The 21,239-nt window shown below is 53.2% G+C and overlaps 1 protein-coding gene across 13 annotated transcripts; it reads left to right on the top strand.

The window, feature by feature from the left end:
* The first annotated feature begins 16 nt into the window (after positions 1-16).
* On the top strand, positions 17-21,236 carry TFR2 (transferrin receptor 2). 13 transcript variants are annotated; one of them, XM_077996409.1, is made up of 20 exons: positions 73-163; positions 697-807; positions 1,093-1,381; positions 1,658-1,901; positions 1,993-2,179; positions 9,823-9,963; positions 10,036-10,147; positions 10,253-10,375; positions 11,189-11,305; positions 11,442-11,581; positions 12,349-12,512; positions 14,115-14,234; positions 15,235-15,317; positions 15,405-15,468; positions 15,567-15,634; positions 15,721-15,797; positions 15,880-15,964; positions 16,050-16,277; positions 16,631-16,771; positions 20,544-21,236. In XM_077996409.1, exons 3-20 carry the CDS (start codon positions 1,349-1,351, stop codon positions 20,811-20,813), a joined length of 2,397 nt encoding a protein of 798 aa, XP_077852535.1. In that variant the 5' UTR covers positions 73-163; positions 697-807; positions 1,093-1,348; the 3' UTR covers positions 20,814-21,236. The 13 variants fall into 13 exon arrangements, with proteins under 13 accessions (XP_028701438.2, XP_077852532.1, XP_077852531.1 ...); XM_077996407.1 differs by having other exon boundaries at positions 16,631-16,802; positions 20,509-21,236; XM_028845605.2 differs by lacking the exon at positions 697-807 and having other exon boundaries at positions 17-163.
* The last annotated feature ends 3 nt before the right edge of the window (positions 21,237-21,239 follow it).

The following is a 21,239-nucleotide window of genomic DNA, read 5'->3' as shown; positions in this document are numbered from 1 at the left end:
GCGGAGGGGCGGGGCCTGGAGTGAGCGTGGCAGGAGGTGGGTGGAGCAGGAGGTGAAGCCTGGGGGAGCGGAGCAGGAGGTGGGGCCTGGTGGGCGGGGCCTCAGCGTAGGCCTCAGGTCGCAGGGGAGCAGCGCGCCTGAGCACCCCAGGACCTGCGCTCAGGTGAGCTGCGCTATGCCTTCCTTCCTGGGGCTCTTGGTGGTGACAGACATGGGGCGGGGCCTAGGGCGCTGGTGCATCCCAGCAGCTCGGAACTTCTCTGGACCTGAGTAGGAGTTGATGTTACCCAGGGGAGACCCCAAAGGGAAACTTGGTGGGACCCTGAGCCTTCCTCTTGAGAGCTACTTGTCCTGGGGCCCTCGGAAGGGCTTGGGGACCTGTGCCCCCTGCCTGTTTAGCAGTTTGTGCCTGCCTGTGATGTGTTTCTGGAGTGAGGCTAACTGGCCTTTCATCAGCCTCAGAACCCAAAGAGGTAGAAACCCACGTGATCCAAGTCCTTTGGTGACCAAACAGGGGCTGGTGCCCAGGGAGGGCCATGATTTGTCCAGGGTCACTCAGCTCTGCCCACACCTTGACAGAGACTCTGATCACTCCTCCCCACTGACCCACAGATCCATGACCCCAGGACCCCCATCTGGGAGCTCTCGCTGGTCTCATCTGACCATGTGCTCCCACCTGTGCCCCTCCTTCTCCAGCAGCCAGAGGGAGTCTGAGAACCAGCTTTCAAAAGAGACGCACATGCACACCACCAGACCAAACCCCCAAGTCACACCACTGTGGTGACTCCAGCTTAGAATACCACTGGGGCAAGTGTCAGGGCAGGGAGGACAGCTGATATGTCATAGAACCTGGGCACTGGGGGACCCTGAAAGCCAGATGAGGAAGGGGCAGATGTCTTAGGGGTGAATCTTCCACCTGGGCATGGCGGGGCTGAGGAAGGGGTCCCCAGGATCCAGGGAGGGGTAAAAGCAGGAGAGGGGAGGGGCACCCATGTCTCTCCCCTCCCCCACTATCGGCCCCCTTCCCCCACCCCTGATGGGAACTAGGAGGCCAAAGTCCGCCCCAAGGTCAAAAAATTGATTGTTTTGCAGGGAGCAGGCAGGTGTGGGGCTGTGGAGAGATTGGCAGGGGAGAGCACAGCCGCTTGTGCTCTGGCCTGGACTCAGGGGCCACGTCTGGAAGGTTGGACCGAGGCCAGGACTGTGCCCCCACCCTTGGGGGTGGTAAGGAGCAGCCTTGGCTCAGGCTTTCTGCCAGGGCTGATAAGGAGCCCTCCTGGGGCTCCCACAAACGGTTTATCGGTTTATCACTGGGGACAGCCTGCAGGCTTCAGGAGGGGGCACAAGCATGGAGCGGCTTTGGGGTCTACTCCAGAGAGCGGTAAGACCAGTGGGATTGGGAAGACCCCTTAGGCCTTCTCTCTACATCCCTCAGCCCCCTCCCAAGCCCCTGACGCTGGCCCCTCCTGGCCTGTGTCCTGACCTCGCTTCTTCCCACCCCTGCCCCTCTTTTCTAGCCCGCTCCCCTCAGTCCCTCCCCCACTCCCCCGCCACCATGCTTATTTGACACCCTTAAGTCACTGACCTCATTATTGCCAGATGCCTCCCCACCCCCCCGGCCTCTTGCCCCGATCTCATGCCCACCTTGCCTGCACAGCAACAACTGTCCCCAAGATCCTCTCAGACCGTCTACCAGCGTGTGGAAGGCCCCCAGAAAGGGCACCTGGAGGAGGAAGAGGAAGACGGGGAGGAGACACTGGCCCACTTCTGCCCCATGGAGCTGAAGGGCCCTGAGCCCCTGGGCTCTAGACCCAGGCAGCCAAACCTCATTCCCTGGGCAGCAGCAGGACGGAGGGCTGCCCCCTACCTGGTCCTGACGGCTCTACTGATCTTCACTGGGGGTGAGAGTCGTCCCCCTCCCCTGAAGTAAAAGGCCTGGGCTGGGGGTCCAGAGGTGGGCACAAAGAGAATCCCCATCTTGCCACCCACCAGCCTTCCTTCTGGGCTACGTCGCCTTCCGAGGGTCCTGCCAGACATGCGGAGACTCCGTGTTGGTGGTCAGTGAGGACGTCAACTATGAGCCTGACCTGGATTTCCACCGGGGCACACTGTACTGGAGCGACCTCCAGGCCATGTTCCTGCAGTTCCTGGGGGAGGGGCGCCTGGAGGACACCATCAGGTAGGGATGGCCCTGCCCCACCCTGTTCTAGAGTGTCCCTCCCCTCCTCTGCTCAGACTGGGCCTCCCTGCCTCCTCGCCCAGGCCTCTGGTGTCCGGGTCCCCCTCCTGAGTCCTCCCATCTGCCTCCCTGGTCCCTCTGTTCAGCGGTCCTGGGAAGGATGGCAGACATTCGGAGCTGAGGTTCCAGGGGACTGAGGCTCTGAGGGTGGCATATTTGGGAGGTGAGGGAGCTGACTGTCTGAGATCAGAGGGGTCCAGCATCCAATATCAGACCTGACAGACCCAGAAAAGCCTTGAAAGCCTAACACAGGCGCCTAGATTTGGACCTGTGGCAGTAGCAGGGAGCGCTGAGGGGTTCTTAGAAGGCGCATTCTAGGGAATCAGAAAAACAAGCAAGCAAGCCTGGGCAATATGGCGAAACCCCGTCTCTACTAAAGAAAATACAAAAATTAGCTGGGGATGATGGCAAGTGCCTGTAGTCCCAGTTACTTGGGAGCTTGGAGGGGGAGGATTGCCTGAGCTGGGGAGGCGGAGGTTGCAGTGAGCCGAGATTGCACCACTGCACTCCAGCCTGGGAGACAGAGCGAGACTCTGTTTCAAAAACAAAATAACGGTGGGGCACAGTGGCTCACGCCTGTAATCCCAGCACTTAGGGAGGCTGAGGCAGGTGGATCACTAGGTCAGGATATCGACACCACCTTGGCTAACGCGGTGAAACCCCGTTTCTACTAAAAATACAACATATTAGCTGGGCATAGTGGCAGGCGCCTATAGTCCCAGCTACTTGGGGAGGCTGAGGCAGGAGAATGGCGTGAACCCAGGAGGCGGAGCTTGAGATCGCGCCACCGCACTCCAACCTGGGCAACAGAGCGAGACTTCCATCTCAAAACAAAACAAAACAAAAACAAACAAGCAACAATAACAAAAAAAAAAAAAAAAAGAAAAAAAAAGAAAAAGAAAAACAAGCAAGCAAATGCATTTGTGGGTGCAGATTCCGAAGCTAGGTCCACCCATAGCCCTCTTTTGGGAGGGGAGTAATTTTTCAGCAGATTCGCCTGAATTTTCTAAGTAGGTGATCAGCTGAGCTACAAATAGTAGAAGATGGAGATTCTGTTTTCCAATGCTTATACCTTCTAAGTTTTTTTTTTTTTTTCATTTCTCATTGCATTGGAGAGGACATTAATTTAAGGTAACAGTGGCAGTTAAAGGTATCTTTTCCTATTTCCTGACTTTAATAGCAATGCTTTTATAATACTTTGCCATTAAGAATGAACTTTGCTGTGCTCCAGACAGCTTTTGAAAATGAATTAAGGAAGTTTCCTTTTATTCCTAGCTCACTGAGACATACATTTATTTATTTATTTATTTGTTTGTTTGTTTGTTTATTTATTTATTTTATATATTTTTTGAGACAAGAGTCTTGCTCTTGTCACCCAGGCTGGAGTGCAGTGGTGCAGTCTTGGCTCACTACAGCCTCCGCCTCCCAGGTTCACGCGATTCTCATGCCTCAGCCTCCTGAGTAGCTGGGATTACAGGTGCGTGTCATCACGCTTGGCTAACTTTTGTATTTTTAGTAGAGACAGGGTTTTGCCATGTTGCCCAGGCTGGTCTCCAACTCGTAAGCTCAAGCGATCTGCCAAAGCACTTCGGCTTCCCAAAGTGCTGCGATTACAGGCATGAGCCACCGCGCCAGCCTCTTTTTTAATGTTTATATAGTAATTTGTGTTAATAGATTTCCTTATCTTCATGAGCTCAATGCTAACCTTGATCAAGGTGTATGATTACTCTTTTGATATGTTGCTGGGTTCACCTGCTGGAAGACCTTAAGTCTGTGGAATCAACAATGTTCAGGGCTTTATTTTTTCAGATGTGTGCCACTATGCCCAGCTAATTTATTTTTTCTTTTTTTGAGACAGAGTTTCGCTGTTGCCCAGGCTGGAGTGCAATGGTGTGATCTCGGCTCACAGCAACCTCTACCTCCCGGGTTCAAGCAATTATCCTGCCTTAGCCTCCCAAGTAGCTGGGTTACAGGCACCTGCCACCACACCCGGCTAATTTTTGTATTTTTAGTAGAGGATTTCACCATGCTGGCCAGACTGGTCTCAAACTCCTGACCTCAGGTGATCCACCCATCCCGGCCTCCCAAAGTGTAGGGATTACAGGCATGAGCCACTGAGCCCAGCCTAATTTTTAATTTTTTTAGTAGAAATGAGGTCTCCCTATGTTGCCCAGGATGGTCTCAAACTCCTGGCCTCAAACAATCCTCCCACCTCAGTCTCCCAAAATGCTGGGATTATAGGCATGAGGCACCGCACCCAGCCTGCTCAGAGCTTTTAAATTAAATTACAGGCTGGGTGCGGTGGCTCAGGCCTGTAATCCCAGCACTTTGGGAGGCTGAAGTGGGCGGATCACAAGGTCAGGAGATCGAGACCATCCTAGCTAACACAGTGAAACCCCATCTCTACTAAAAATACAAAAAATTAGCTGGGCGTGGTGGCAGGCACTTGTAGTCCCAGCTACTCGGGAGGCTGAGGCAGGAGAATGGCGTAAACCCGGGAGGCGGAGCTTGCAGTGAGCTGAGATCCGGCCACTGCACTCCAGCCTGGGCGACAGAGCGAGACTCCGTCTCAAATGGCATGAACCCAGGAGGTGGAGTTTGCAATGAGCCGAGATCGCGCTACTGCACTCCAGCCTGGGTGACAGAGCAAGACTCTGTCTCAAAAAAACAAAACAAAACAAATACAAAATTAGCCGGGTGTAGTGGTGCATGCCTGTTATCCCAGCTACTTGGGAGGCTGAGGCAGGAGAATCGCTTAAACCCAGGAGGCAGAGGTTGCGTTGAGCCAAGATCGTGCCACTGCACTCCAGCCTGGGCAACAAGAGTGAAACTCCATCTCAAAAAAAAAAAAAAAAAATTAAATTAAATTACATTAATTTTTTTTTTTGAGTGCAATCTAGGCTCACTGCAGCCTCGATTTCCCAAGCTCAGGTGACTGTCCCATCTCAGCCTCCCGAGTAGCTGGGACTCCGGGGGGGCCACAACGCCCATTTAATTTTTCATTTTTATTTTTTCAAAATTATTATGTTTTTTAGAGACAGGATTTATTTATTTATCACTCTGTTGCCCAAGCTGGAATACAGTGGCGTGATCTTAGCTCACTGCAACCTCTGCCTCCCGATTTCAAGTGAGTTTTGTGTCTCAGCTTCCCAAGTAGCTGGGACTACGGGCGTGAGCCACCACGCCCAGCTAATTTATGGTTTGTTTGTTTGTTTGTTTGTTTTGAGACAGAGTTTCACTCTTAGTGCCAAGGCTGGAGTGCAATGGTGCGATCTCGGCTCACTGCAACCTCCACCTCCTGGGTTCAAGCGATTCTTCTGGCTCAGCCTCCCGAGTAGCTGGGATTACAGTCATGCGCCATCACACCCAGCTAATTTTGTATTTTTTGTGGAGATGGGGTTTCTCCATGTTGGTCAGGCTGGTCTCAAACTCCTGACCTCAGGTGATCCGCCTGCCTCGGCCTCCCAAAATGCTGGGATTACAGGTGTGAGCCACTGTGCCCAGCAATTAATGTATTTTTCTTAGAGACAGGGTTTCACCATGTTGGCCAGGCTGGTCTCAAACTCCTGGACTCAAGCAATCCTCCTACCTCGGCCTCCAAATTTCTTGGATTACAGGCATGAGCCATGGTGCCCAGCCTGTTCAGGGCTATATTTTTTTTTTTTTTTTTTTTTTTTGAGCAGTGTTTGGTTGTCTGGGTACAGGCTGAGCAGGTAGATAGTTTGACAGGTCTAGAAGCGGGGTGCGGCACTGAGGTAAAAGACGGATAGCAGTTTTGGGGAGAGAGCAAGGATGTTGCGGTGAGCCGAGATCGCGCCATTGCACTCCAGCCTGGGCAACAAGAGTGAAACATGGCTCTGGGTGGGATGGAGAGGGAAGAGACAGCGGGGGGAGATGATAGACGTGGAGTTATAGGACATTTGTCATGTTCAATGGGGTTGAAGAGCAGGTACAGCGAGGGTAACTGGGGGAGTTGGAACCTGACAAAGTCTACTCAGAGAGTAGGATTCTGGAACCTTGAAAACTTCCTGATACAATATGTCCTATGTATCTCAGAGTCTCCAGCACCTACCACAGTGCCTGGCACTTACTAGATGTTCAATAGATCCTCAATGGATAAGTATTCCAGAGATGGAGTGTGGGTAATGACAAGATGCAGGATACAGTCCAGGCGCAGTGGCTCATGCCTGTAATCCCAGCACTTTGGGAGGCCAAAGCAGGTGGATCATCTGCGGTCAGGAGTTCGAGACCAGCCTGGCCAACATAGTGAAATCCTGTCTCTACTAAAAATATAAAAATTAACTGGGTTGGCCGGGCGCGGTGGCTCAAGCCTGTAATCCCAGCACTTTGGGAGGCTGAGACGGGCGGATCACGAGGTCAGGAGATCAAGACCATCCTGGTTAACATGGTGAAACCCCGTCTCTACTAAAAAAAAAAATACAAAAAACTAGCCGGGCGAGGTGGCGGACGCCTGTAGTCCCAGCTACTCGGGAGGCTGAGGCAGGAGAATGGCGTGAACCCGGGAGGCGGAGCTTGCAGTGAGCTGAGATCCGGCCACTGCACTCCAGCCTGGGTGACAGCGCGAGACCCCGTCTCAAAAAAAAAATAAAAAAAAAATTAACTGGGCGTGGTGGCGCATGCCTGTAATCCCAGCTACTCGGGAGCCTGAGGCAGGAGAATCGCTTGAACCTGGGAGGCAGAGGTTGCAGTGAGCTGAGATCGCACCAGTGCACTCCAGCCGGTGCGACAGAGCAAGACTCCATCTGAAAAAAAAAAGAAAAGATGCGGGGTGTGACCAGGGAAGTGGAGTGCCTGGACTGGAGGTGACAATGATGAGATAATTAATTCATTTATCCAACAAATATTTTGGGGGATCCACTATGTGGCAGGTGCTAAGCTAAGCAGGTGGTGGTGAGATAACAGAGACTAAAACAGTTTAACTTTGTTCTCATGGTGCTTACAATCCACTGAAGAAAACCAATACTAAACTAACAATCATTCACGACTACATAATTACGACTGAAATCATTGCTTTGAAAGAAAAGCAAAGGATGTGAGGCTCAGTGTGGTGGCTCACATCTGTAAGCCTAGCACTTTGGGAGGCTGAGGTGGGAAGATCGCTTGAGCCCAGTTTGAGACCAGCCTGAGCAACATAGAGACATCCTGTCTCTTAAAAAAATAATAATTTGGCCGGGCACGGTGGCTCACGTCTGTAATCCCAGCACTTTGGGAGGCCAAGGCAGGTGGATCTCCGAGGACAGGAGTTTGAGACCAACCTGGCCAACATGGTGAAACCCTGTTTCACCCTTTTTAGTCTCTACTAAAACTACAAAAAAAATTAGCTGGGCATGTTGGCGGGCACCTATAATCTCAGGTACTTGGGAAGCTAAGGCAGGAGAATCGCTTGAACCTGGGAGGTGGAGGTTGCAGTGAGCTGAGATTGTGCCATTGCACTCCAGCTTGGGCAACAAGAGTGAAACTCCACGTCAATAATAATAATAATAATTTAAAAAAATAAAAAATTAGCCCGGTGTGGTGGTGCATGCCTAGAGTCCCAGCTATTCAGGAGGCTGGAGCAGGAGGATGGCTTGAGCTTAGGAGTTCAAGGTTGCAGTGAGCTATGGTCATGCCACTGCACTCCAGGTTGGGTGACAGAGCAAGACCCTATCTCCAAAAAAAAGAAAAGAAAAGGGGCCGGGCGCTGTGGCTCACACCTGTAATCCCAGCATTTTGGGAGGTGAAGGTGGGCTGATCGCCTGAGGCCAGGAGTTCAAGACCAGCCTGGCCAACATGCCAAAACCGTCTCTACTAAAAAAATACAAAACTAGCTGAGTGTGTTGGTGGGCGCCTGTGGTCCTAGCTACTCAGGAGGCTGAGGCAGGAGAATCACTTGAACCCAGGAGACAGAGGTTGCAGTGAGCCGAGATTGCACCACTACACTCCAGCCTGGGCGACAGAGTGAGACTGCGCCTCAAAAAAAAAAAGAAAAAGAGAAAAAAAGAAAAAGAAAGAAAGAGAAAGAGAGAGAGAGAGAAAGAAAGAGAGAGAGAGAAAGAAAGAAAGAAAGAGAGAGAGAAAAGGGTGTAAGAAAAGACTATAACCAGGGTCCTGATTTAGACTGCAGTTCAGGGAAGGCTTCCTTGAGGAACTGACGAGTCCAAACTGACAGGATGAGTAATTTGCCAGGCAAAGAGACTGTGGAAAAAATATTCAGGTCAAGAGTCACCACTTGCGAAGGGTCTGAAATGGAAGACGGTGGCCTCTTGGAGGAAGGGAAAGACGGTCCACGTGGCCGGTGAGGTGGATGTAGCTCAGGCCCTAAAGGGCCTTACTGGCTACTTTAACTGTTTTGAATTTCATTCTAAGAGGAAAGAGAGAGAACTGGAGTGTTTTGAACAATATAGTATCATTAGATTGGAGGGATTTTTTTTTAAGGTTGGGTGTAAAGAATGGAGTTGATTGTACTCATGAGACCATAATACAGTGTACGCATTGGTCGGTGAAAGGACCTTCCTTTCCCATTAATTTTCCTGCCTCATCTCTGAGTGATCCTCCCCACTCCCCTCCCCATAAGCACCTCATCTCATGCTTTTGATGTGTGCCTTTAAATATACATATGAGGCGGGTCGCAGTGGTTCATGCCTGTAGTCCCAACACTTTGGGAGGATCACTTAAGGCCAGGAGTTCAAGACCAGCTTGGGAAACATAGCAAGACTTCCTATCTACAAAAAATTTTTAAAAATCAGTGGTTGGTGGTGTACACCTGTAGTCCCAGCTGCTCAAGGAGGCTGAGGCAGGAGGATGGCTTGAGCCCAGGAACCAGTGATTCCCCTGGGTACCTTGGTGTAAAGTGTCTCCATGAGGCCCACTTGGAGGATAGGGGAGATGAGGAGGGTCTCTGCCTGCCCAGTTAGCTTTTTTGAAGAAAAGTGTTTGGGTGTCTGGTGTGTGTGTGTGTGTGTGTTGACGTGGGAGGGAGCGGGGTTAGGGGGAGAGAGTTTGGCTTGAGCTGGGAAGAACCTACAGGATGATGGGCAGGACTCCCAGCTATGGGAAGTCAGGTTTTAAGCAGAGGGAGGTCTTGAGATTCTCGGGGGCCGCCCTGGTAGTGATGGGAGAAAATGGGTCTGTGGAGGGCCCTGCACAGTGGCTCACGCCTGTAATGCCAGCACTTTGGGAGGCCGAGCCGGGCAGATCACCTGAGGTCAGGAGTTCAAGACCAGCCTGGTCAACATGGTGAAACCCGTCTGTACTAAAAATACAAAAATTAGCCGGGCATGATGGCACCTGCCTGTAATCCCAGATAGGAGGGAGGCCGAGGCAGGAAAATGGCTTGAGCCAGGAAGGCAGAGGTTACAGAGAGCAAGAGTGGGCCACTGCACTCCAGCCTGGGCGACAGAGGGAGACTCACACTAAAAAAAAAAAAAAAAAAAAAAAAAAACCGTCCACAGGGAGCGCTCTTTTCCTAAACTCAGGAACCCTTCGCTGCCCCTGACCCTGGAGACCCCACGTCTCTGGCATCCTTCCCTCTTCCCTCCCTCTCCTCCGGGCACTCAGAAAAGTCCCCACCTCTCCCCGGTTAGGCAAACCAGCCTTCGGGAACGGGTGGCAGGCTCGGCCGGGATGGCCGCTCTGACTCAGGATATCCGCGCGGCGCTCTCTCGCCAGAAGCTGGACCACGTGTGGACCGACACGCACTACGTGGGGCTGCAATTCCCGGACCCGTGAGTGGGCGCGGGCGGGGTCCGCGCGGGAGGGGGACGCAGCTTGGGGCGCTCACCAGCCCCGCTCCCCAGGGCTCACCCCAACACCCTGCACTGGGTCGATGAGGCCGGGAAGGTCGGAGAGCAGCTGCCGCTAGAGGACCCTGACGTCTACTGCCCCTACAGCGCCATCGGCAACGTCACGGTGAGCACCTCTTGCCCGCTCCTAGGATGGGGCGCTGCACGAGCCCTTTCCTGGGTCTCGGAGTTGGGACGCGGGGAGCGTGCCTCACCGTCCTCTTGTCCCCAGGGAGAGCTGGTGTACGCCCACTACGGGCGGCCCGAAGACCTGCAGGACCTGCGGGCCAGGGGCGTGGACCCAGCGGGCCGCCTGCTGCTAGTGCGCGTGGGGGTGATCAGCTTCGCCCAGAAGGTAAGTGCCCCTGGACAGAGTGAGGGCGTGGGCCTGGGAACCGGAGGGTCGGACTGCCAGTGAGAATGATTCAGGGTGCTGTGAGAGGGAGACAGGAAAGAAACATGTGGATGGTAAGAAAATATAAGCTGGGCACAATGGTTCTCACCTGCAATCCCAGTACTTTAGGAGGCCAAGACAGGAGGATCGCTTGAGGCCAGGAGTTCAAGGGCAACACAGTGAGATCCCCCTCTCTACTTAAAAAAAAAAAAAAAAAAAATTCTTTATCTTATCTTATTTTATTTTATTTTATTTTAGTTAGCTGGGCTGGTGGCACGTGCCTGTGGTCCCAGCTACTCTGGAGGCTGGGGTGGGAGGATCGCTTGAGCCCAGGAGTTCCAGGCTGCAGTGAGCTATGATCGCACCACTGCACTCCAGCCTGGGCAACAGAAAGGATTCTGTCTCAAAAAGAAAAAAAAAAGAAAGAGAAACAGAGAAGGGAGGGAGGGAGGGAGGAAGGAAAGAAGGAAAATGTTGGCTGGTCTGGGAACTGAATCAGACGGAAAAAAAATTTTGGCTGGGAACAAATTGGGGGTTGGGGGAAATCAGATGGGGAAGGGAACAGGAATATGGGGTACCATGGGGCCCGGTGGGGTTTGAGGGCTGCCCAGGAGCTGCTGAGGTTGGGAAAACACAGGCCAGGTGGTGGCCCCACGCCCTCTCCGTGGGATGGACAGTTGCAAGCAAAAGCCTTGCCATTTGCTGGTTTCTCCTGCCCTTATGAATCTGGTTTTTTTCTGGGAGAAGGAGTCCTCTAGTCACCTTCCTCCCCAGGTGACCAATGCTCAGGACTTTGGGGCTCAAGGAGTGCTCATATACCCAGAGCCAGCGGACTTCTCCCAGGACCCACACAAGCCAAGCCTGTCCAGCCAGCAGGCTGTGTATGGACATGTGAGTCTGGGGAGGCTGGCCCTGCGGTTCCTGGGTCCCGAGGCCATACCTTCTTGCTCAGAATGGGGCTGGCATGTTTTTCATTTTTCCTGAAAGCCCAACTCACAGCTTTGCGTGGGCACCCCTTTCCCCACAGGTGCACCTGGGAACTGGAGACCCCTACACGCCTGGCTTCCCTTCCTTCAATCAAACCCAGTTCCCTCCAGTTGCATCATCGGGCCTTCCCAGCATCCCAGCCCAGCCCATCACTGCAGACATTGCCTCCCGCCTGCTGAGGTGAGGGGAGTATTGGGGACCAGGAGAGGAGGAGGCAGAGAGAGGGAGGCTGCAGCGAGGCCACAGGGTGACTGTGGGTGAACTAGAAAAAGGTGACTCTTGTTTAAGGCTGCAGTGAACCATGATTACACCACTGCACTCCAGCCTGGGAGACAGAGAGACCCTGACCTTCTTCTTCTTCTTTTTTTTTTTTTTTTTTTTTTTGAGATGGAGTCTTGTTCTGTCATCCAGGCTGGAGTATAGTGGTGCAATCTTGGCTCACTGCAACCTCCACCTCCCGGGTTCAAGTGATTCTCCTGCGTCAGCCTCCCGAGTAGCTGGGATTACAGGCGTGCACCACCACACCAGGCTAATTTTTGCACTTTTAGTAGAGAATTTCACCATGCTGGCCAGACTGGTCTCAAACTCCTGACCTAGTGATCCGCTTACTTCGGCCTCCCAAAATTCTGGGATTACAGGTGTGAGCCACCACGCCTGGCCGAGACCCTGACTCTTAAGAAAAAAAAAAAAAAGTGACTCTTCTGGACAGACACGGCCTTTCTCCAGGGTTCACTGTCTGGCAACTGAAGTTCCCACTGGATTGCACACCTACCTCAGCTGAGAACCGTCCAAGGCAGCCCTGACTGCACTGCCCTGCCTAGGCAGGGTCCAGAGGCAGCAATCTGGAGCCAGAAAGGGTGGGAAGGAAAGAAAGAAGGAAAAGAGTGATTTGAACTCTTCTGGGTCTCTCTACAACTTCCAACCCTTTCTGCCTTCCTCCTCTCCAGGAAGCTCAAAGGCCCTGTGGCCCCCCAGGAATGGCAGGGGAGCCTCCTAGGCTCCCCTTATCACCTGGGCCCCGGGCCAGGACTGCGGCTAGCGGTCAACAACCACAGGACCTCCACCCCCATCAACAACATCTTTGGCTGCATCGAAGGCCGCTCAGAGCCAGGTATGCTGTGTGTCCAGTATCACTCACAGCTTGTGGTGGGCTGGGGGGAATTTCTGCCCATACATCCTGGCAAGATAGGGGGCTGGTGCAGGAGGCCCCAAGAGGGGACAGGAGTGGTGCCCAGAGGAGGGAAGCTGGCGAGTTGAGGCTGAACTGGGTCTGATGGTGGCAGCAGTGAAGAGACCTCACCTTCCAGCCTGTCTAGTGATGGAATGGGGGTTGTTGCCCAGTATTGAGCTCCCCAGCACTGGAAGTGAGCAAGCCTAAGTTGGATGATGTTGTAATAGAAACTCAAGCAAAGGCCGGGTGTGGTAGCTCACGCCTGTAATCCCAGCACTTTGGGAGGCTGAGGCGGGTGGATCACTTAAAGTCAGGAGTTCGAGACCAGTTTGGCCAACATGGTGAAACCCCGTCTCTACTAAAAATACAAACATTAGCTGGGCGTGGTGGCACGTGTCTGTAATCCCAGCTACTCCAGAGGCTTAGACAAGAGAATCGCTTGAACCCTGGAGGTGGAGGTTGCAGTGAGCCGAGATTGTGCCATTGCACTCCAACCTGGGCAACAGAGCAAGACTTTGTCTCAAAAAAAGAAAAGAAAGAAAGAAGAAAGAGAGAAAGAGAAAGAAAAAGAAAGACAAAAAGAGAGAGAAAGAAAGAAAGAAAAAGAAAGAAAGAAAGAAAGAAAGAGAAAGAAAGAAAGGAAGAAAAAGAAAGGAAGGGAAGAAAGGGAAGGAAGGAAGGAAGGAAGGAAGGAAGGAACTCAAGCATGAAAGAGAGATCAGATCAGTTTAGATAGGACAGATGGCCCTTTCAAGCGTAGCTGGGCGTGGATGGCAGTGGAGAATCAAAGTAGGTAATTGAAGATGGGGCAACAAAGCCAAGACTCTGTCTTCACAAAATATTTAAAAATAAAAGAAATTGGCAGGGTGCAGTGGCTCGAGCCCGTAATCCAGCACTTTGGGAGGCTGAGGCGGGTGGATCATGAGGTCAGGAGATCGAGACCATCCTGGCTAACACAGTGAAACCCCATCTCTACTAAAAATACAAAAAAATTAGCCGGGCATGGTGGTGGGCACCTGTAGTCCCAGCTACTCGGGAGGCTGAGGCAGGAGAACAGCGTGAACCCGGGAGATGGAGCTTACCGTGAGCCAAGATCGCGCCACTGCACTCCAGCCTGGGAAACAGAGTAAGACTCCGTCTCAAAATAAATAAATAAACAAACAAACAAAAGAACTTAGCCGAGCATGGTGGCACACATCTGTGGTCCCAGCTACTTGGAAGGCTCAGGCAGGAGGATGGCTTGAACCAGGGAGTTTGAAGCTGCAGTGAGCTATGATCGCATCACTGCGCACTCCAGCCTGGGTGACAGAAACCCTCTAAGTCCAGAATGACCGCAGGCACCCAGGTGAAGGAGTGTGCCATCCAGGGAGGGCCAAGAGGGGAGAGGTGCCCTCTTTAGGGACTGGAGGGACTACAGGGCTGGGGTTGCCCAAATGTGATGGGCTGAGAGATACAGGCTGATGGAGGATGCCCCCAGGGTACAGGAGGTAGACTTTGGGTACTGCCAGTGTCAGAAGTGTGTCCCAAACATCCCCTCCCCAGATCACTATGTTGTCATCGGGGCCCAGAGGGATGCGTGGGGCCCAGGAGCAGCTAAATCCGCTGTGGGGACAGCTATACTCCTGGAGCTGGTGCGGACCTTTTCCTCCATGGTGAGCAACGGTAAGGTCAGGGTCAGGGCCTGGGCCTGGGCTAGGCAGCGGTGGACCTGTGACCCGAGGAGAATAGGGCAGAGAGGCAGTGAGGGACACAGACTGGCCAGTGGTCAGTTGGACCTCGGCATCCACATTGTACCTGAGTGGCCCTGGGCCAGTCACTTCACCTATATTTCCTCACCTAAAATGAAAGTGAGGCCGGGTATGGTGGCTCACGTCTGTAGTCCCAGCACTTTGGGAGGCCGAGGCAGATGGATCACTTGAGGTCAGGAGTTCGAGACCAGCCTGGCCAACATGGTGAAACCCTCTACTAAAAATACAAAAATTAGGCAGGTGTGGTGGAGGGCGCCTGTAATCCCAGCTACCAGGGAGGCTGAGGCAGGAGAATCGCTTGAACCTGGGAGGCGGAGTTTGCAGTAAGCCAAGATCGCACCACTGCACTCCAGCCTGGGCAACCGAATGAGCCTCCGAAAGAAAGAGAGAGAGAGAGAGAGAGACAGAGAGAGAGAGAGAGAGAGAGAGAGAAAAGAAAGAGAAAACAAAGAAAAGAAAAAAGTGATATGAATGATAATCATAGTCCATGGGTCTGTGTCAAGATTAAGCATGTTGGGTTGGACATGATGGCTCATGCCTGTAATCCCAGCACTTTGGGAGGTCAACGCAGGAGAATCACTGGAGGCCAGGAGTTCAAAATCAGCCTGGGCCACATAGGGGGACTGCATCTCTACAAAAAAAATTTTTTTTTAATTGGCTGGACTTAGTGGTGCATGCCTGTAATCCCAGCTACTTAGGAGGCTGAGGCGAGAGGATCACTTGAACCTGAGAGGTCAAGGCTTCATTGAGCCATGATTGCACCACTGCACTCCAGCCTGGGCGACAGAGTGAGACCCTATCTCAGAGAGAGAGACAGAGAAGCAGAGACCCTGGGGGATCAGGGCAGAAGAAGACAAAGAGAGGGCCTTTGCTTGGCCTATGCTAAGCCTGTCCTCCTTCCCCTCTGCCCCCAGGCTTCCGGCCCCGCAGAAGTCTCCTCTTCATCAGCTGGGATGGCGGTGACTTTGGGAGCGTGGGCTCCACAGAGTGGCTAGAGGTGATGTGGGGTCCTGGGCAGGTCGTTAGGCAGTGGGGAGAGGTGGGGGCGGGGGATTCCCACTCCACACTGGTCACCCACCCACAGGGCTACCTCAGTGTGCTGCACCTCAAAGCTGTAGTGTACGTGAGCCTGGACAACGCAGTGCTGGGTGAGCCGGGGCAGTGCCACCACCTGGCCCCCTGGGGTCCACCCTTGCCTTTGGGGCTAAGCCCTGAGCCTGGCATCCCTCCCCTCCCCGTTTTCCAGGGGATGACAAGTTTCATGCCAAGACCAGCCCCCTTCTGACAAGTCTCATTGAGAGTGTCCTGAAACAGGCAAGAGCACCCCAGGAATAGAGGGTGAAGGGGAGTAGGTTGGGGGGAGGAGCAGAGCGTGATCAGTGCCCTCCCCCCAACCCCAGGTGGATTCTCCCAACCACAGCGGGCAGACTCTCTATGAACAGGTGGTGTTCACCAATCCCAGCTGGGATGCTGAGGTGTAAGTTGTGGGGGTAGAAAGAGCTGGGGAGAGATGTGGGGGAGCCTGAACCCACAGATCCCTCCAACTTGCCTGCCCCCAGGATTCGGCCGCTACCCATGGACAGCAGTGCTTATTCCTTCACGGCCTTTGTGGGAGTCCCTGCCGTTGAGTTCTCTTTCGTGGAGGTGAGACGTCCTCCCCCTGCCCCAGACACAGCGCTAGTCTCTCAGCCTGTCTGCCTCTGCCCCAGCGTCCACCCTGTCCTGGCAGGACGACCAGGCCTACCCGTTCCTGCACACAAAGGAGGACACTTATGAGAATCTGCATAAGGTGTTGCAAGGCCGCCTGCCCGCCGTGGCCCAGGCCGTGGCCCAGCTCGCAGGGCAGCTCCTCATCCGGCTCAGCCACGATCGCCTGCTGCCCCTCGACTTCGGCCGCTACGGGGACGTCGTCCTTAGGCACATCGGGAACCTCAACGAGTTCTCTGGGGACCTCAAGGTTCAAGAGGCCCACCCTGCTCTTGGCCTCTGGGAGTGGGAGGCACTGCCCAGGCCAGGGGATCCGGCCCCTTCTCTCTGCAGTCCCTGGGGTCTAGGTCCTCTCTGGCAATCCAGCCCTTTAACCCCCTGCCTCCAGTCTCCCAGCCCCCAGCACGTGCCATCTCCCAACCTGGCAGGTGCAGGATCTTCTCCCCACTCCCTTCATCCCACCCCCAGCACTCTGTCCTCGTCTACCTCCTCCCTCCTGCCAGGTCTAGCCCCCTCCCCCATGCTAGGCGGGGGCCCTTGTCACCACGCTAGGCGCGGGTTCTGGCCCCTGCCGCCAGCCCCAGCCCGCGCCTCCGTCCCCAGGCCCGAGGGCTGACCCTGCAGTGGGTGTACTCCGCGCGGGGGGACTACATCCGGGCGGCGGAGAAGCTGCGGCAGGAGATCTACAGCTCGGAGGAGAGAGACGAGCGACTGACACGCATGTACAACGTGCGCATAATGCGGGTGAGGCCCCGCCCCTCTCGCCCCGCCCCTAGTGTCCTGCCCCTCCCCTGGGGCTCCGCCTCCCGGACCTGGCCCGGTCTGCGAGCTCCTCTCTCTCCCCGCCTACAAAGTCCCGGTCCTCTGGGTGCTCTCTTCCCAGTCCTGGAAGCGCAGTGCTCATAGATCGGTCAGGCTGGAGGACCCGAGCGATCAAAGTGATGAAATGGATAGGGAAGGCCAGCCCTTTAGCCACAGTAGCCTGGTTTACTCCTGGCAGAATTGGGACAACTTACCCTCCCTCACCTCTCCTCGCTGACTCCCCTCCTATAGCTCCCACTGCCTCTTCGACCCTTCTGGAAAGAAAAAGCATGTCCACACTTGTCCACAGTACAAGGTTACAGACTGGGAAGTGCAAAACGCTAAAGATATTCAGAGTATAGAGAGTTGTTTTCCTTCTGGCAATGAAATGGGTGAAATCCAGAAAGGCTGCCTGGAGGAGGTGTCAGGTGAAAGTTAAGAGCTTATTCCTTCACCAATCCCTTCTGCTTAGCTTTGAATCCTTTGCAGCCCGCACCCCACCTCCAGTTCCAACTCCTCCTCTTCCTTGCATTTCCTCACTCCAAGAACTCAACCCCTCAACCCTTTGATCTCAAGAAATGGGTGAGTAGGGACTGTGGCCATGGGGAAAGGTCTGCAGGGCAAAATAGTAAACAGGATAGTCTTCAGTGAGTGTGGGATGAGCTGGGAACTGCAGTGTACACAGAGTCACGTGTGCACATGCACTCACAGTTTTCAGAGTGAACATGGCTACCCCTTGGAGGCTCATGTTCTCTCTCCTCCTTGCATTTTCCTGCTTGTGCCCTCTACCTGTCCCCCTTGACCATTTACAAACCTATTGCTCTTGCTCATTCTCCCTTGCCCAGACTAGAGTGCAGTGGCACCATCTCTGCTCACTGCAACCTCCACCTCCTGGGCTCAAGCGATCCTCCCACCTCAACCTCCCTAGTAGCTGGGAGTACAGGCACATGCCACGACGGCTGGCTAATTTTTGTATTTTTTGTAGAGACAGGGTTTTACCGTATTGCCCAGGCTGGTCTCAAACTCCTGGCCTCAAGTGATCCTCCCACCTTGGCCTCCCAAATTGCTGGGGTTACAGGCGGTGAGCCACTGCATCTGGCCTTCTCCTCTCCTTCTTATATCTCTCTCTGCATTCACTCTTCTTTTCTCTTTGTCTCCTCTACTGTGACACGGGTGACCCTGGGGTGAGGCAATAGATTGGATATGGTTCATTCTCATTCACAGATCTTGGTTTAACCTCAGCTGTGTCAGCATCCAGAAGACAAAAAGATACCCTCTTTTCAAAGTTGCCATACCCCTGTCCCCACCAGGGATAAAAGGGACCTGTGTGTTAGATGCAAGACTTAGGCCAGGCACAGTGGCTTATGTCTGTAATCCCAGCACTTTGGGAGGCCAAGGTGGGTGGATCATCTGAGGTCAGGAGTTCGAGAACAGCCTGACTAACATGGAGAAACCCTGTCTCTACTAAAAATACAAAATTAGCCAGGTCTGGTGGTGCATGCCTGTAATCCCAGCTACTCAGGAGGCTGAGGCAGGAGAATCGCTTCAGCCCAGGAGAGATAGGTTGCGGTGAGCCGAGATCGCGCCATTGCACTCCAGCCTGGGCAACAAGAGCAAAATCTGTCTCAAAAAAAAAAAAAAAAAAAAAAAGGCATTATTCAGGCCAGGCTCAGGGATGGAGAGGGAAGGACTCAGGACTTCAGAGCCTGCAATAGGGTTGGGTCAGACCTAGTGAATTTTGTGACTCTAGACCAGGGATTGGTGAACTACTGCCATTGGCCAAATTGAAACTGCTGCTTGTTTTTTGTTTTTTGTTTTTTCTGAGACAAGGTCTCACTCTGTTGCCCAGGCTGGAGTACAGTAGCATGATCTGGGCTTACTGCAACCTCCGCCTCCCGGGCTCAAACAATCCTCCCACCTCACCTCAGCCTCCTGAGTAGCTGGGACTGTGAGGACACACCACCACACTCCGCTAATTTTTAAATTTTTTGTAGAGATGGGATCTCATGATATTGTCCAGGCTGGTCTCGAAATCCTGGGCTCAAGCGACTCTCCCACCTCAGCTTCCCGAAGTGCTGGGATTACAGGCGTGAACCTCTGCTGCCTGTTTTTATAAATAAAGTTTTATTGAAACATGGCCATACTCATTGGTTTTCATGCTCTCTATGGCTACTTCTGTGTAACAGCTGCAACGTTAAGTAGCTGCAATAAAAGCAGCATATTTAGGCCAGCAAAGCCTAAAATATTTACTATCTGGCATTTCGCAGAAAAAGTTTGCTGACTTCGGCTTTAGACTGTGACTTGGATCTTGAAGAACAGGCAGGACGTGGGTTGATGCAAAGTAAAGAGGACATTTCAGGGTGGAGAGACCCAGAATTTGGGTGTGACAGTGAAATCAGTCTGGTTTTACTTGGTAGCAGGGTGTGGACCAGCAGAGCCAGAACAGGGGCCCCATGGAGAGGCAGAGGGGAGGGAAGCACCAAATGGGGTTATCAATCAACCGTGGGGAGCCTCGAACACCAGGATTAGAAGTTTGGATGTTAAGGGTGTTAGCATCAAGGAAATTAGGGAGGTTTTTGAGCAGAGAGGTGATGTGAGCAAAGGGGAGTTTTTATTTTTATTTATTTTTCTTTATTTTATTTTATTTATTTATTTATTTTTTGAGACGGAGTCTCGCTCTGTCGCCCAGGCTGGAGTGCAGTGGCGCGATCTCGGCTCACTGCAAGCTCCGCCTTTTGGATTCAAGCGACTGGGTGAGGAAGGAAGACTAAGGAGAACTACATGTAGGCTTAGGGGTTCTAGAGATACAAAGAAGGGGAGGCCTGGCTCGGCGGCTCACGCCTGTAATCCCAGCACTTTGGGAGGCCGAGGCAGGTGGATCACGTGAGGTCGGGGGTTCGAGACCAACCTGGCCAACATGGTGAAACCCCCGTCTCTACTAAAAACACAAAAATTAGCTGGGCGTGGTGACGGTCGCTTGAACCCGGGAGGTGGAGATTGCAGTGAGCTGAGATCGCGCCATTGCACTCCAGCCTGGGCGACACAGCGAGTCTCCGTCTCGAAAAAAAAAAGCAAGAAAAGAAAAAACAAGTAAAAGAAAAAGCACAACTGGTGCAGTTTTGTTACAGGTATAGTAATTATACAAATAAAGCAAAAAGAAAAAGAAAAACAGGAGAAGCCCAGCTGGTGAACATATCCTACCTAGCCACTGGTGACGTCACAGGATGGCTATTCCTGATTGGGCAACCAAAGGGAGGTGGGACTTAAGGACGCTTTCAACTCGTAGTTATTCAGCAGGTAGTAGGTCCCAGGCTAGATTAGAAAATCCCCGCATTTTTGGAGGCCGAGGCGGGCGGGTCACTTCAGGTTAGGAGTTCGAGACCAGCCTGGCCAACATGACGAAACCCCGTCTCTACTCAAAACACAAAAATTAGCCGGGTGTGGTGGCGGGCGCCTGTAATCCCAGCTACTCTGGAGGCTGAGGCAGGAAAATCACTTGAACCCCGAAGGTTGCAGTGAGCTGAGATCGCCCCACTGCACTCCAGCCTGGGCGACAGAGCGAGACTCGGTCTCAAAAAAAAAAAAAGAAAAGAAAAGAAAAGAAAAGAAAAGAAAACAGAAAAAAACAAAACGGCTGGCTGGCGGGAAGTGCGATTCGGGCCTTTGCTCCCAAGCCTGAGCCCCCCACCCTAACCTGATCCCCCACTCTGCGCAGGTGGAGTTCTACTTCCTTTCCCAGTACGTGTCGCCGGCCGACTCCCCGTTCCGCCACATCTTCATGGGCCGCGGAGACCACACGCTGGGCGCCCTGCTGGACCACCTGCGGCTGCTGCGCTCCAACAGCTCCGGGACCCCCGGGGCCACCTCCTCCGCCGTCTTCCAGGAGAGTCGCTTCCGGCGTCAGCTAGCCCTGCTCACCTGGACGCTGCAAGGGGCAGCCAATGCGCTTAGCGGGGACGTCTGGAACATTGATAACAACTTCTGAGACCCTGGGGATCCTCAGATCCCCCTGTGCCCTTGTCGAGAGCTCCTCTGCTCCTCGCTTCAATGATTCAGGGTCAGGGAGGTGGCTCAGAGTCCACCTCTCATTGCTGATCGATTTCTCATTACCCCTACACGTCTCTCCACGGAGCCCAGACTGCAGCACAGATATCCACACACCCCAGCCCTGCAGTGTAGCTGACTCTAATGTGATGGTCATACTGTCGGTTAATCAGAGAGCAGTATCCCTTCAATCACAACCCCTTCCCCTTTCTGGGGTCCTCCATACCTAGAGACTAGGCCTTGGGACCTGGCCAGCTCTCTTAGCGGGAGAGATCGCTGGCACCATAGCCTTATGGCCAACAGGTGGTCTGTGGTGAAAGGGGCATGGAGTTTCAATGTCAATAAACCACCTGATGTCAATAAACCA

This window comes from Macaca mulatta, chromosome 3 (genome assembly GCF_049350105.2).
Source record: "Macaca mulatta isolate MMU2019108-1 chromosome 3, T2T-MMU8v2.0, whole genome shotgun sequence".
NCBI lineage: Eukaryota > Metazoa > Chordata > Mammalia > Primates > Cercopithecidae > Macaca > Macaca mulatta.
This window is presented reverse-complemented; position numbering and strand designations above follow the sequence as displayed.

Bases quoted from the DNA above. Each gene is read 5' to 3' on its own strand.
- TFR2 (XM_077996404.1), top strand. From the start codon at position 1,349: ATGGAGCGGCTTTGGGGTCTACTCCAGAGAGCG. The intron at 10,376-11,188 runs GTAAGTGCCCCT...CTTCCTCCCCAG, and splicing joins TGATCAGCTTCGCCCAGAAG to GTGACCAATGCTCAGGACTT. The intron at 16,278-16,630 runs GTTCAAGAGGCC...CTCCGTCCCCAG, and splicing joins AGTTCTCTGGGGACCTCAAG to GCCCGAGGGCTGACCCTGCA.